Raw genomic sequence first — 17,034 nt, 5'->3', positions numbered from 1 at the left:
ACAGAAGAAAATTATTTTTCAAGATGTATATGAAGTTCTGCCAAGAAATTTTCTGGGAGATTTTCCTGGATTTTAAGGATATAATGAAAAGAAAACGTTGGATTTATAAATATTTTAAATTAAATTAAATTTGAAGTTTTAAGGGCTTTACGTCAACAAAATCTCAACAAAATCTCCCACATAAAATCTCAAAATTTTCAAGGAAAATAATGTACTGCACAGAAAGAGGAAAGATAATCCGATTTTGCTCCAACTTTTGAAATCCTAATATTTGCATCAGTGCCAGGTCAGGTGCGAAAATGGACAATATAGGTCTACTCCATCAAGTACCTCCCCGACAAAGGGTTAATTATAACTCTTATAAAATGTGATTTAAGGGTTCGATTGTCTTTAAATTACACAGATCAAAATATTTTTATTAACATCCGATTCCATTTCGATTTTGACACATCTCAATATATTTATCAACACAAGATCTGCAATAAAGATGGTAAAGATCGGACACTCCTTCTGGCATCTTCCCCAGAAAGCGTCAAAGTTTTCAACAACCAAAACGACTATAAAATCCGAAATAAGCATCCGGTTCTTTTTATGTGTCTTGTTTTAGTTTTTTTCCAGTAAAATCTGAATTTTTTTAAGAACTTCCGACAAAATTCTTGGATTTTAAGAGAATCGTCGGTTGTTCTAGTTTTTTCCCAATTTATTTATTTTTTTTACTTTATACTACAAAATATTTTCTGAATTTTTAAAGGACTTAACGTTATATTTTTTCCTTCCAAGATATCCTGGATTTGCAGGGAAATTTTGCAGGGAAATCTTTTGGGCAAGGACTTCGAGCAACAAATCGTTGAATTATGAAAAAAAAAAACTTTTCATGCAAAGAATAGCAAATTTTCGAAGTTTTGTTTTCAGGATATTTGGGTCTAGAAGCGGATATTTCAAGATATTTGTTTCTTCATATCTAGGAACGGTGATTTCCTTGATCTTTTTTTTTAAATCTTCAAGTCTGGAAATTTGAAATTTTGATTAAGGATTCTTCAAGTTTTTTTTTTTCAACTTGCTGTTGTTTTTTTTTTTTTAATTAAAAAATATTTTTTAAGAAAATCCTCGGACTTGTCAATATTTTTTAAAAAATCTTACATTTTCAAATATTGATCGTGGATTCTTAAAGAATTTTTGCAAGGACTTCGGATTTATCTTTAAAAATTTTCTGCCAAAAAAAATTTTAAAGAAGGCCGTGGATTTTTGTTTTCAAAGGTTCCATTCAAAGTAATTAATGATTTTCATGTTTTTTTAAAGGTATCATATTGAGAAAACGTTGAATTTTCAAAGGTTTTTTCAGGTAAAAATTTGTATTTTTTAAGGATTTTATGCCGTAGATTTTCGATTTAAGATTTTAACCACATACTATAAAAAATTTTTGGTTTTTCAAATTTTTAGGGATTATAGACATTTTAAAAATATTTACATTTTTTTCGAGTTATTTAAAACTTTTCAAGCACTTCACGTTAGAAATTCTTGGGCTGTTAGAATTTTTGGGACTTCAATTGAAGAAATCGTGGATTTTTAAATTTTTAAGGAACTTTTGTTAATAAATCTCGGGCTATGAAATTTTCAGGGAAATTAAAATGATTTCTGCCATTATTAAAAAATCTGTGATTATTAAATTATTCAGAAAAAAATCCCACAATTCTATGCTTGGAGCTCATTTTTTAAAAAAATTATAATAAATCTTAATAATTAAAGATTTTTGGCACCAGGTTTTTGATCAATTTTCTTTGAAATATTCTTGTTCTCAAAAAATAATTAGGAAGATCCTCGATTTCTTGGAAAATGTTTTTGAATTTTGATCGCAAATTTTTGGTCAGGAGGTTCTTAAAAAATATTTTTACAAAATCCACGATTTTTGGTCATTAGGCTCTTAGGAAGTATTTGAAAAATTCAATTTTTGAAGATTTTTTTTTGAATACTATTTTTACTTCACATTATTTCAAGAAATCCTGGATTTTTATGTTTTGAAGAACCTCTTGTTAATAAGCCTTGGCCTTTGAAGAAAATATTTTTTTTAGGCATTTGAAGGATTTTCTGGCCGAAAATTTTGTTCAGGACTTTCTGGCAAAAAAAATTAATTTTCCTATTTTTTTGACAAATATTGAATACTTTTATTTTATTGAATATTCTCTGCTTTATGCAAATAATACGAAATGTATTTTTAGGTTGCATGTGTCTGATATAAATATAAGCATGGTACAATAAGGAGATAGAACAGCTTCGTAAAACTACCGAAATGCAGCCCTAAGGCTGCAAATACATAAAAAGCTTGAAGTCATGGCTAGGCATATTAATGTCAAATTATAATTAAAAACGATGTCACAAAATAGGCCGGGCCATGACTTCAAGCTTCTTATGTACTTAGCCCTTAAGGCTTCCTGTCAGACTCATTCAAAATTATGTACAAGTTGTTTTAATTTTTTTCATATTTTTCCTCATTTTTAAAGTGGTTAAATGGCGCGAAAATGTATGGAATGTCTGGGCTTTCTCTCAAAAATATGATCCAAGCTATTTAATCTTTCAATTTAATGGCTAAAATGGTTGAAAGCTTTAATGCGCGAGCCACAATGTACGTGTCTGCCAATCATTGGTTTTGAAAATATTTTGTTTTCATTTTTTAAAACAGTAAATACATACACAAAATTGGCAGAAGTCGGGCACACTTAGAAAAAAAAATGTAATCAGCTGGTAGCCCTACCTTACCTTTTTATTGTACCATGCATATAAGTATATACATTACCATATAACGAGGGCATTTATAGGTATCGGACTCTCTGCTAGACAAATCGAACTTTCAAACTTGTAAATTTTCAAAATTCTTCTAGCATTTCATAAATGCAAAACCTTATGCTGAATATTGTTTACACCGAAAATCTGATAGCTAAAAAAACAAAACCCATGTTTCGAATTCATATAATTCCTGCAATTTAACAAAATCATTCTAAGTTTTAAGAACTTCAAAAATTAAATACCTCATAATTAACATGAAATGCGTTTATTTGGTTAAATATCAAGACAAATTAATTGTCTTCTAAGTGAATTTAATACTCCCAGACAACGGCAAAAAAATCACATTTAATGACACTCCAAACCCCCATCCTTGCGTATGATTAATATTTAATGCACCATTAATAACACTCATACGCCATGAAATGATGATGAAGTACAACAGCGGTGATTAATGGCATTAAACCTTTCCAAGTCATACTTACCCATACAAATGAAACATTTTGTGCCTCAAGAAAATCTCTTCCAGTAGGCTGTGATTAGAAGGAAATGTGAAAAATTCATTGTTTTTCTTGATTTTTTTTTTTGGCAATGGCATATTTCAATTCATTTATTTAAAATTCATTGCGCACAAAGCTTTAAGACAAAGCTTAAGAAACAATGATGACGATGAGACGAGAACTCTTAAAAGTGTAAAGAAAGTGAAAAAGAGGGAACACATAAAAACATCATTAATTAAGAGAGAGGGAGAGAGAGCGAGAGAGAAAAAATATGAAGGAACAACCAAAAAAAAAAAAATGTGAAACGAAAAACCAGAAAAAATAACAACAAATCGCACAGCATCCATCATCGACCAGAGTCACTGTCACGGCGAACTACCCAGCGGAAAAGCAAAGCCAGCGCGTGAAATCCCTTGCAATCGACATTTGGTTCAATGGCAAATATTTTTTTGACTGTTTGCTTGTTGGATCGAATGATCGGATGGTTGGCTGGTTGGTTGGCTGGTCGGTTGGATTGGTGGTTGCCGCTGAATGCCATCAATCAAACAAAGCAAAATTCAACAATATGTCAATCGCGCAAGAAATACTGATGCTTTTGCTACCGCAGCTTATTACACAGCTTAGCAGGAAAAAGGGTACTAATGTGTGTTTTTGCCGGAGAGCGGGAGACCCGGCTATTGTTCTGGGCCAATTGTGGGTTGTGTAAGCATGAAGTTCATTTGTTGGGTTGATTCGTTGGCTTCCAGTTGTTGTTTTAGCTGCCACCAGTTGGTGGTAATGACACTGGTGTTGGTAAGTGATGTTCTTCCAGCAGCCAAATGTTTTTTTACTCCGCTATTTACCAACCAAACCATGGCCAAAAACAACAATAAACTACATTGTCATCGAATCATTTGCGATTATTCATTTTTCTGTTTTCTCTTTCAATTTTCTCCAGCTGCTGTCTTTAAAAGGATTCTATTGCTATGTTTGTTGTTTTTGTTGTTTTTTGTTTGTTTTAATTTCATGTTTGCCATCGTGATGAGGTTTTCGTTCGTTCTTTCTTCATTCATTATTGTTTCATTCTGCTTGTGACTTTTTCTGTTGTCATTTTCGGTTTTGTTTTTGTTTGCGGGGTTTTAGAGAAAAGTCTTTAGCAGGGCAATATAGGAACCCGCTGTGCTTATAATCTGCGGGAAAAAGAAGAGAAAAGGAAAGAATGGTAATGAAAATAAGCGATAGGTAAAAAATAAAAAAAAAAAAAAAATAATGAGGGTTGACATTGCATCAAGAAATGGGATACCGGAGCGAAAAAAGGCTTAGTTGGAGGGTGTTTAGCTCTTATTTAGCTCTTATTTTTTTTAAGAGAAACAAAAAAATGTCCTATTCCCTCAGAATTTGAACAAAAACAAAATCGATTAAAAAATGTTTAAATATGCGGTTGCTACATTAAAATCACTAAATCGAAAAATATTTTTTTTCATTTAAATTTATTGAATCAAAAATTCAATCTGAATTAGAAAATAAATATGACGAAGACTATGATCCTTTACACACATATATATATAAAGGCGATTTTGGTCAGTAGGTCTTTATAAAATATTTTATTAAATATTCAATTCTCTGAGACCAGATTTTTTTAAATATCTATATTCGACAAAAAAAAATAAAAATTAAAAAATTCCAGTACTTTCCAGAAACTCATTTTATATAAAAAAATTAACATTTTTGGATAATAGGTCCTTGGAAAAATAAAAAATAAATGTTAAAATCTCCTTTGAATAGCTGGCATTTCTGCGACAATTATTTTTAATAATCTTCGAATGTTTATCGGAATGTCATGGAGAGATCTTCAAGAATCTTTTCAAATAGTCAGTGGAAAATTGAATCATATCCGGGTCAATAAGATTTATGATAATAAGAAAATGCTATCTTTTGAAGAAATGGGCCTATATTTCCATTGACTTGAATTTGACAAGATATTTGAGTTTGAGGGTACTCCAGTCGCACAAAAAATACTTTGGAAAAAACCCTTTAAAGTAGTTACACGTTTTTAAAGTTAACGTCCAGATCATGCCACATCAAAATATCGTATGTCTCGTAAAAAACTGAAGGAAGCATTATCTTAAGTTAAATCTTCCGACATTATAAGTCTTCCTAGCGAAAAATCGTATTTTTAATTTTGAATTTAAGGACCTTCGGCTCAAAAAAAAATATATATATGAATGTACAAATTAGGAATAGCAGATTTTTTAACTAAGCATCATGGACTTTTGTCAATCCTTAAAATATTTTTATAATTTTTTCAAGGACATATATATTTACAGGTTGAGATGAAAAAACGGCAATAAACTTCAGACTGCTGTCATTTCAAAGCCACTCGTCCGACACCTGTAAAATTATTCCAGTGACAGCCCACTATATTGTTTACAGGCGTAAACAATATATTGTTTACAAGCGTACAAAAGCGTTTTGGTGAGAATTTTCCAGAAAAAAAAGTTATTCGTGATGGAATTCAAGCGTGATAGTGTGATTTCTTTATATTTGGCTGGAAAATCACAAGTGGCTATCGTTATAGCACTCCAGCATATAAATCTGAATAAATCTTTTGTGTCTCGTACCATCGCTCGTTACCGTGATACTGGTAGTGTAGCCCGAAAGTAAAGAAGCGACTTGACCGAAGTCCGTGTTGCATTGGCCGAAAAATGGCTCGTGAGCTGAACATATCGCAATATTCCATTCGGCAAATATTGAAAAATGAGCTCGGAGTAAAGAAAGTAAACAAAGCTCCGCAAAGTGCATGAACTTACACCGCAACAGAAAGAAAAAAAAAATCAAAAAAGGCTTAAGAGTTGCTGCGCTTGGCCGAAAGTGTTGAACTGCCGCATTTGGTTTTCTCCGATGAGAAAACATTCGTTGTCCAGCAGTTTGTAAACAAACAAAATGATCGTGTTTACTTGCTAAAGAGGTCAGCTGAAAATGTGCACCTTCGGTTGGCCACCAGAACTCAAGCGCCGGCCATGGTGAGGGACCGTGGTATCACAATAAATGGCGAATATTATCGCGAAAATATTCTGGAGGGTGAATTATAGCCTTGGGCACGCAAACATTTTGGTCGCAGACCTTGGACATTCCAATAGGACTCAGCACTATCGCACTCAGCACGTGCCATCCAAGAATGTTTATAAATGAAGTTTCTCGCTTCATTTCTAGCGCACAATGGCCACCAAAATCTCCGGATACCAATCCGTTGGCCTATTGTGGCTTTAGTATTTTGGAAAGCAAGGTTAACACAAAAAAATACCAAAGTGTCGATCATCTGAAGCAAGCGCTTCGCCAGGAATGGGCCAAAATACCGCATAGCAACATTAGGGCAGCGTGTGATGGTTTCATTGGCCGTTTGAACGCCATAATTCATGCCAAAGGAGACCAATTCGAACAAGTCTAAACTTATTCTAAAATTTGATGCTATTTCCGATATTTTTTGCTTTCATTCAATAAATTAAAAAAGAAAATAAAAAAAAACATATTTTGTTTTTGCAGTTTTTTTATCTCACCCTGTATAGCAAAGTATATACATTCTCATATATCAAAGTAGAAGATGTTAGTTAGACCGCTCATTAGTCAAGAACTGCTGGACTGATTTTCACAATTCTCATCAATTTGTAATGGTCGCTTGCCAGAAAAGGATAACATCTGAGAAAATCGCTTGTAAATATGCGAATAAAAAAGTGAATATGTTTTGTTACGTTTTTTTTTAATTTTAGTCATATTTTTAATCGCATGCGATTTTTTCAATTTGACTTAGAATTTTTAAACTGTACATTTTTCAAAGTTTTTCACACTATGTGGTGAAGGTATTATATACAGGTCGCAATTATCGTCCGATCCTCATTTAGGATTTAAAAGGGACGAAATTTTGGGGTTAAAAGGGACAAACAAACCAAAAAAAAAAAAAAATTTCCTGATATTGTCGTGTCGGTCGCTCTACACGAGGAGAGAGTTAGTTACAGGGAAGAAGTCGAACATTTTGGATAACCATTGGATTATATATAGCTGTAAAATTGAATACGACTTTAATGATTTTGTTTCGAATACATAACAACACGGCGGAATGCCAACATAAGGGTAACATCTGGGCTCTATGACATTATTTCAAAATCGAAATCGTCCAAAATGAATTTGGGCATAAGGGGGCTTTCAAAATAATGTGGTGTTGTAGGCCCCACATGACTGTAGCCATATTTCATTACATTGTCATCAGAAAAAAATTAATGTTGTTCCATTGACGTTGAATTTTTCTTTCAGGGTTCAAAAAATACTCATCAACGATTTTAATCCGCACACATTTTTCCGTCTCCGTTTTTTTCGAAAATCACACCCTCTTATGTTAGAGGTGTGAAAGTATTAAATTTCAATTAAAACACTTTTCAACATTTGTGGGCCTGCAATGCCTAAACTGCCTTTGAAAATACTGGACTTAATGCCCGTTTCTTTTCCTTTGTTATCATTGGACTTATTTCTAAGGAAAAAACTGCCCCAATACTACAATTTAAATACCCTTTTTTCAAATTTTAACAAAGAGCAATTATTATTATTTTTTTTATAATTAACCCCCCCCCCCTGCCATAGTAAACCACCCGCTGATTGTAATGTTAAACCGTCAAAAATGACACGTTCTGTGAAATGACCCCTTTGAAAAACACTTGTTTATGAGGTACCCCTTTGTGCTCTTGAAATCACATTTAAGTGTTAGGTACTTAAGGTCACTTTATTTACTTTGGCTTAGTGGAGAAAGGCCGCATAAAAAAATGAACTCCCCTGGTGTTGTTGTTCTTGTTGTTGTCATCAACGAGAAAATCCGACCGTCATTTAGTTGTGAGGCATTATTTATGTTTCCTGTTTTATAAGTGAAACATAATTTACCTTCCGTCAACAAGGCTTAGAGAAACGAGAGAGAGAGAGAGAAAGAGGGTGAGAGAAAAACGAGAGATGACGTTAAACACACAGAGGCAAACAAACTGTCCCTCGTGTGGCAAAGGCCACCGGCTAGGCCTTGAAATAAAGTAACTAACCAACCAGGTAAACAATGACTTTGGATGGTGAAACACACGTGCCCTCTCTCTCTCTCCCTCTCCCTCTCCCTCTCTTCTATCCCCCTCCTTCCTCCTCATACATTGCAATTTATCAGCAATGTCCATGGCGGCAGCAGCAGCCATGTAGCCTCTACTGCCTTCACCATCAACGACGTGGTCTTAGTTGTCGTCCTCGTCTCATCCTCTTCGCCATCATCATTATCTTCCTAGTCAACCTGTGTAAATATATTCCAAGTGTCTATTGACATGCCAGCGAACATAAATCTTAACCGAGTTAGAAAGAGTGCAGAAGAATGTGGAATGTTTGCCGAAGAATATTCCATTACCTTATCTTACGTTTTTCCATTACACATTCTAGTCCACCATAGATGTTGTTGTTTCTTTTCCCCTCTATCGTTTTTGTTAGTGTTTTTCTTTTCATTCTTACTTACCGAACTGAAGGCCGGCAATGATGGCGTAAAAAATGGCACAGAAATTGTTGTTGCCTTCTGAGATCGGTGCAATATCATTAAAATGATTTTTCTAGTCTTGATATCGCATTTGTACCACTCCACGTTGTAGAGAACATCTGCGACGGCGGCACTCTGCGCCGACAACCACCCATTCGCAGCCATTATACGTACATTTATAGACACCAGCATAGTTTCGAGTACATCAAAACGATAAGTAGATATAGAAGCATGTATGTATGTGTGTGTGAAGGATGTGTCCATATATGTAAAAATGAAGCAGACATGTGGTGGGTGAGCGGTGAGGGAAAATAGAGAGAGAGGGAGAGAAAAAAAGAGAATGCAGATTATTAAAGTATGTCAAATATAAGAAAGTTTTTTTTTTTGCTTTAGAGTATTTAATTTGATATCCTTTGAGTGATTTGAGTGGGAGAGAACGACAATGTTGTTGAGGGGAAATTGTGTTAGAGAGCCTTAAGTAATAGAGCATTAAGTAATAAAGAACCCCATATAAATTGTTTTAACCTTTAAAAACCTTTAAAAGGTTTCTAATACCAAAATGACCTTGAAAAGTTTAGACCTTTCCCTGAACCCTTAGAAGATCTTGAAGAACGAAAGTCCTTCGAAACACCTCCTATATATGACGGATAATAATAGGTATCCATAGAGGAAAATCAATATCTTAAACATGGAATATATTTTGAAGATCGTCTGCAGATTGAAGACCTTTTAAAGTTCATATAAAAATTGAAAGCCTTAGAAGTTAGATGATAGATAAAAGGAAGCGTTTTTTGTTGGGAATTTTGAGTAAAAAGTTTAGACTCAAAATTACAAATTTCTAATTTTTCCATAATTTTAGAATATTAGTGAGTTATGAAAATAGAGCTAACAACTTAAGAAGTATCAGTCGCTAAAATCTGACCTATATCCTTCAATTTATATGATGTATGTTATAATTTTTATACCCTACAACACTATGTGTTGGGGGTATTATAAGTTTGATTGGGCCAAAAATTATGTAACACCACGAAATATTGATTTCCCACATAGGAAAGTATATATGGATCTTCCTATCTCGGCGAGCTGAGTCGATCTAGCTATGTATGTCCGTCCGTCCGTCTGTCCATGTTAATTTGTAATCACTCTACAGGTCGCAATTATGGTCCGATCTTCACGAAATTTAAAATGGAGGTGGGGCTAGGGTCAGAATAGAACCCTATTTCTTTTGGTGACGATCGCATAATATTTAGGGGTTGAAATGGACCAAAAACTGAAAAAATTCCTGATTTTGCACTTGCTCTACAGGTCGCAATTATAGACCAATCGACGCGGAATTTCGCATGTTGCTAGAGTTTAGGGCGGGGAAGAAGCCTACCAATTTGGGTGGTCATCGGATAATATTTAGCGGGTAAAATAGACCATATCTTTTTTGTTGAAAAAATTAAAAAAATTTCATTAAACCGCGAATATTTTAAATCCCGGCGAAATCATAAAGCCATGACAAGGTTACTTCTGATCTTTACATTGATGTTAACATCTAACAAATCGGATATATAGCAAAATATGTGCGATATATATGTCTATCAAAGAAGATATGCTTGAAAGATCTCTTATATGTCGAGAACGGCTGAACTGATTTCGACAGTTCTCATTAATTCAGAATGGCCTCTTGGTAGGAAAGAAAAAACGTCTACAAAATCGCATAAAAATATCTCTCTAAACATGAAAATATTGATTTTGTAACATTTTCTCATATTTTTTCCATTTTGTCATATTTTTGGCATATTTTCATTTTGAATCAAACATTTGGGAATATTTCTACAGCTAACAAAACTAAGTAGTTAGGATATCAGGATATCATATACAGATCGCATTTATGGCCCGATCCTTACGAAATTTTGCATAGAGATAAGATGAGGGTCAGAATAAAAGCCAATTCTTTTTGGAGATGATCGCCATATATTTAGGGGTTGAAATGGACCAAAAAACTGCAAAATTGTCAGCTGGTCGTAATTATGGAGGTTACCGGACATTGAAAAAGCCAAGCAGTTTTGGATGGTCATCCAAAAATATTCAATGTGTGAAGGAGTTTGCCAACTTTTAAAGACAAAATACGAAAATGTCCATTCCAGTGACTTTTTGGAGAATTCACAAATACAGGAAAGCCGCACTTCTGACTATTTCGTTAACGCTGATTTCGTTGAAGAATAAAGTCAAATGGCTGTATCTCATATAGATGCGTTTCAATCAAAAAGCAATAATAAATGTTAATCTTTTGCCACTTCTTAGAGATTATAGGTCCTTGGGAAATATTGGTTCCAGATCTAGGAAGACCATTTACGTGCAACATCTACCAATAAATTGGAAATGAGCAAATTAGTTTAAGTTGCTATTATCCGAAAATTAGAGAACGAAACCTGATGATTTTCTTTTATTATTTGTCACAATATCATGTGGAATTCTTTCGAGTATCTCGCCTATATAAACTGTATTGTTTATTACAGTGTTGTAGGGTATTCAACGGTCGGCCCGCTCGACTGTAGCCTTTGCTTACTTGTTTTTTTTAAGATTTACCATGCCTTTACAACCTGATTTGCTCCGCAAATTTTGAGAGCTATAAATGTTGAAAATTTTCAATGCATATTTCGCATTTCATGAGAGTTATTTTTACGCAAAGTTTTAAGCCGATGTGAGGAAGGTACCATATGGAGTGGTCCGATATTTTCCAACTTTACATCTTGTATTGATAGAAATATTGGGATGTGCGAAATTTGAAGACGCATTTAATAAGAGTTTACATTTTTAAAAATTTCGACAATTTGTGGGAAGGTACTTTATGGATTCGACAAAAATATTGGGATTTGCAAAGTTTGAACAAAATCGGATAATAATTTAGTGCCAACCATGCTTTCCAAAATACTCCAGACACAATTGTCCAACGGATAGGTATCCGGAGATTTAGGTGGCCATTGTGCTTTGGAAATGAATCGAGGAACCTCATTTTGTATTTATTCTTGTTTGGCGCGTGCTGAGTGCGATGGTGCTGAGTTCAGTTAGAATGTCCAAGACCTACGGTCAAAATGTTTGCGTGCCCAAGGCTTTAATACACCCTCGAGAATATTTTCGCGATAATATTCGGAATTTATTGTGATGCCACGGTCGATTAATACGAGCGGAGAGCGGCCATCGGCTGTTATGGCGGCCCACACCATCACCATGGCCGGCGCTTGAGTTCTTTTTTTCTGGTGGCCAACCGAAGGTACACATTTTCAGCTGACCTCATTGGCAAGTAAATTATTTTGTTTGTTTACAAACTGCTGGACAACGAATGTTTTCTCATCGGAGAAAACCAAATTCGGCAGTTCATCACTTTCGGCCAAGCGAAGCAACTCTTTAGGTCTTTTGAGTCTATTTTCTTTCAGTTGCGGTGTAAGTTCTTGCACTTTTTGGAATTTCAATGGTTTTACCCAGGGCTCATCTTTAGTTTATTATTTATTATATTTGCCGAAAGGAATATTGCGATATGTTCAGCTCACGAGCCATTTTTCGGCCACTGTGACGAGAGTTTCGCTTCTTTACTTTTCAAACCATTTCAGCTGATGTTGCTTTTTTCTTCCGTCCACTTCAATGACGTCGGGCTACGCTACCAGTATCGAGGAAACGAGCGATGGTACGAGACACAAAAGATTTATTCACATGAAAATGCTTGTGTTCTCTTACGATAGCCACTTGTGGTTTTGCAGCCAAATCTAAAGAAATCACACTATCACGCCTGAATTCCATCACGAATAACATTTTTTCCGGAAAATTCTCTCCAAAATGCTTTTGTACGTTTGTAAACAATGTAATGAGGTGTCACTGGAATAATTTTAACAGCTGTCGGAAGTCTGAATTAGGTTGAATTTTTTTCTTCTCACCCTGTATATGTTTTTTACAGATGGAAATCCTGCAAAAGATCTGATACAGAAGACCTGGCCTTATAAAAAAGGTTTTCTGAATATTCCCTTAAAGATGGAGGACCTTCACAAGGTTTTCTACAGTGAAAATAACTTCTATAGCTCTTGAATAAATGGGAAACCTTTTGAATATCTCCAATAGATGTAAGAATAAGTTCTGCAGGTCTTCTATAACAAAAAAATCTTTTATACATTTTTAAAAATTGAAGGCCTTTCCATCTTTTATGGTTCTTCGATTTATGAAAAGAATTTCAGAAGATTCTCTTCTATAGAAAGACTTCCAAAGTATTACCCTTTATAGAGCGCCTTAAAATGTCTTCCGTATTATTACGATGAAAGACTATGGGTAAAGATCGATCGATAAAAATGGTAGATCTTCTGTATGCCTCTTAAAGATAGAAAGCATCAAGTCCATTGTAGGGTTTGTAATAAATATAAGATGTTCTGGGTAAGTTCGAAGCCCTTCTATAATAAAATATTCTTTATACATTTTTAAAAAGTAAAGACCTCCAAAAGTTATTCTTTGTCTTCTTTTTTAGACACAGGCAACATTTAAACTGTCTTCCCTGAAGCAATATCGGTCCCCTCCTTCTGGCACCTCCTTCAGAAGGTCGAAATTTTCAAAAAAATCTATATTTTACTGCATAGAAAGAGAAATTATGATCCGATTTTGCTTCAACTTTGCAAGTCCAAATATTGGCATCACCTGACCTGACAGGGTCGATTCCATCCAGTCCATCTAATTTTGAATAATTATACCTCTTATAAAATGTAATGAAAGAGTCTGAATGTCTTCAAATTTCACGCATGACAATATCTTATATAATATATAATATCTTATATAATATATAATCCAAGGTCTGGTAGGAAGATATATCGGTCCACTCCTTCTGGTACCTCACCGACAAAGGCTTAGAATTTTTAATAACATTAAAAATGTGCAGTAAGCATCTATTTCCATCAAATTTTACACATCCCAATATTTTTACTAACCTAGGGTCTGGTGTGATGATGTTAGATATCGGTCCACCCCTTTCGGTATCTCCCCCACAAAAGGGTCACAGTTTTCAACATTTATTTCTTTTATAGTTTACGAAAAAAGTCAGCGATTTCTATAAAACTTGGTAACCTGAGATCAAATATGAATATAGAATTCATCGACTCACTCCTTCTGTTACCTCCCCACAACATTTTTACATTTTGATTAATTATTCGCATAAACTTGAAAATGGATTTTAGATGCTCATCCCAATATTTGTTTTCAGTATTAGATGAAGTGGACCGAACCACTTTATTTCGTACCTCACACACATTTCTTAATTTTTGAAAATGATTCCATTTCTCATGTAAAGGGGAATGATGTAGTCGATATAGTCTAGTACACTGATATCACATATAGGTCAGATACGAAATGGACACCATTGACCCACTCCTTTGGAACCTCCCCCATAAAGGGTCAAGAGTTTGGATACTCATAACACAAGTCAAAATATATTTATATAAACGAGGCATCGTTCGGCAAAACCGGCAGATACTTTTTAACTTGTTAAATACTAAAAGTCTCCAAAAGTTCTTCTGCAGACCTTCTGATATTCTTCAACACTTTAAAAGAGTTTTCGAAGTGTCTTCCATCTACAGTAAACCATCTGAAGTTGTACCCTTTATAAAAGTCTTTGAAAGGTCTTCAAAATTTTAAAGGTCTCTAAATATCCCTCCTTTTTAGACAATGGAAACCTTCGGAATGTCTTCCATTTACAGTAAATCATCCGAAGTTGTACCCTTTATAAAAGCCTTTAAAAGGTCTTCAAAATTTTAAAGGTCTTAAAATAGCCTTCCTTTTTAGACAATGAAGACCTTCGAAATGTCTTCCATTCCTTACATAATATTTGTCCTTTTTTCTTTCGTAAAATATCCTTGCGTTTTCCAGTTAATAACAAACATTAATAAATAGTTGCAAATACTCACACTATCACTGACAAAGGTGCCGCCAACACAATACACAAACAACTGGGCAAATGCTGCAATATTGTACGAAATATAGATAAATAGGCCCACCGAATTGGTATTCTGTAAAAGAAGAAAAAAAAGAGAAACGAAAACAACAAAAAATAAATTAAAAACACTGCACAAACGAAATGAGAAAAATTTGTTATTTCTGATAATGTTAACAATGTCCTTGCTAAACAAAAACTACACTCTTGTTTATTATCCTTCGAAAAAATTTTATTCTTTGCAGTGGTTCATGGTTTCCTTGGAAGTGATGGAGAACGTGGGGAAGGGCATAATTAATGCACCGAATTAAGTTAACTGCAAGGCCATTGGTTCTGGCCAAACAGTTTTGTCACCAATGTTAATTTTGGCTTTACACCACAATCCTTTCACAGGAGAAAGTAGATGGCGATGAATAGGAAAGGAAAGGACATTTAAATATTAAAATTATCTGGGTGGTTGGAGGACAGGTATTGTGTATAGATGCTATGGTCTTTCGAGTGATATAACAATAACACATTATGTTATTGCATAAATAACTATCGTCCTTCCTTAAAATATAGATGTTCGTTCAAGATGAAATAAAGTTTCGTTTTTTAGTAGTTTCCATAATTATAATTTGCTACATTAATATAAGTCTTGTTAGGTGTATGGGAATGTGTGAAGTGTAATATAATGGATATGGGACAATTCCAAGTTTTTCATTTACAATGGCGAATTTGGACATTTCAGATGCGAATTCAGAGATTTGAAATCGTTAAAATTATAAAAGTAAGCACAAGAAGAAGAGGTGAAAATATTTATAAAAGGGGATTCGAGTAGAGATGATGAGGATAATAAATAAATGTTTTTTTAAATTAATTTTTTTTTTTAACTCTACAGCAGTAGTGCGGTTATTTCCAAGGACCTTCTGACAAATATTTTTCTAACTTCTCCTTCTAACTATTACCTTGACTACTACCTAGACCTGATGACTATTTTCCAATGGAACTTCCGACCAAAACTCTTTAATCAAAAAAAAAAAAAAAAAAAAAAAAACAGGTGAACTGATGAGGATTGGTGGCTCTTTCCGAAACCTAAAACCACAAATACATAAACTTTGTTTTATAAAAAACAACAATAATGGGATTAAGGCAAACTATTTGGCAGCAAAAAAAAAAAAAACTAGTTAAAAAGCATCAGTCGGTTTTTTACGGACGGATGTATACCCTCAGCTATTGTCCTTTTATGCAAACATATTTTGGCATCCGTATTTATTATCCAATATGTTGAGCCATAATGGGGGAGTTTCTGAAGCAGTTGGGCAATATTGTCCAACTTCTCTCTGATATAAATATTTAAACGTGCCATATTTGGACCATAGCCTCACTTGATATGAGATATGTAATAATTTTTAGAAAATGTTGAAATGTGCGTGGGATGCCAAATATAGTGGATCGAAGTGTTCCACTTCATCTAATGCTAATAAAAATATTGGGACCTGCAAAATTTAAAGAAAAAAGTTAAAAATATATCTCGGTTTAGCCGACAGGTCAAAATTTCGACCTTTTGTGGGGAGGTACCAGAAGGAGTGGACCGATATATTCCATCTTAACACCAGATCTTGGATTTATAAAAATATTGGGATGTGTGATATTTTAAAAAAATCGGATGCTTTCATCACGTTTTATAAGAGTTTTAATTATTCCAAATTTTGACCCTTTGTGGGGGAGGTACTTGATGGAGTGAACCGATATAGTCCATTTTCGCCCCTGACTTAACACTGATGAACATATTAGGATTTGCAAAGTTGGAACAAAATCGGATTATCCTTTCTGTGCAATAAATATTTTCTGTGCAGAAAATATATTTTTGAAAATTTCGATCTTTTGTGGGGGAGGTACCAGAAGTAGTGGATCGATATATTCCATCTTAACACCAAATCTTGGGTTCACAAAAATTTTAGGATGTGTGAAATTTGAAGACAATCGGACTCTTACATCACATTTTATAAGGGCTGTAATTATTCAAAATGTTGAACGTTTGTGGCGGAGGTACTTCATGGAGTGGACCGATATAGTCCATTTTCGCTCCTGATCTATCACTGATGAAAATATTAGGATTCGCAAAGTTGGAGCAAAATCGGATTATTATTATTATCTTTCTGTGCAATAAATATTTTTTTTTTTTTAAATTTCGACCTTTTGTGGGGGAGTTACCAGAAGGAGTGGACCGATACATTCCATCTTAATACCAAATCTTGGGTTAACAAAAATATTAGGATGTGTGAAATTTGCAGAGCATCGGA

General features: G+C 34.1%; 1 protein-coding gene across 1 annotated transcript in view; it reads right to left on the bottom strand.

Moving 5' to 3' along the window:
• Positions 1-3,329: 3,329 nt before the first annotated feature.
• Positions 3,330-17,034, bottom strand: part of LOC101892362 (odorant receptor 22c) — a 30,172-nt gene continuing 16,467 nt past the window's right edge. The window contains exons 5-7 of the mRNA XM_059123908.1: positions 14,724-14,825; positions 8,785-8,937; positions 3,330-4,447 (exon numbers count right to left, since the gene is read on the bottom strand). Coding sequence (XP_058979891.1) covers positions 4,397-4,447; positions 8,785-8,937; positions 14,724-14,825 — 306 coding nt within the window. The 3' untranslated portion in view covers positions 3,330-4,396. The remainder of the gene's footprint in view (positions 4,448-8,784; positions 8,938-14,723; positions 14,826-17,034) is intronic.

This window comes from Musca domestica, unplaced genomic scaffold, assembly GCF_030504385.1.
Source record: "Musca domestica strain aabys unplaced genomic scaffold, Musca_domestica.polishedcontigs.V.1.1 26, whole genome shotgun sequence".
NCBI lineage: Eukaryota > Metazoa > Arthropoda > Insecta > Diptera > Muscidae > Musca > Musca domestica.
The sequence above is the reverse complement of the archived record's forward strand: the minus strand, read 5'-3'. Positions and strand labels throughout refer to the sequence as shown.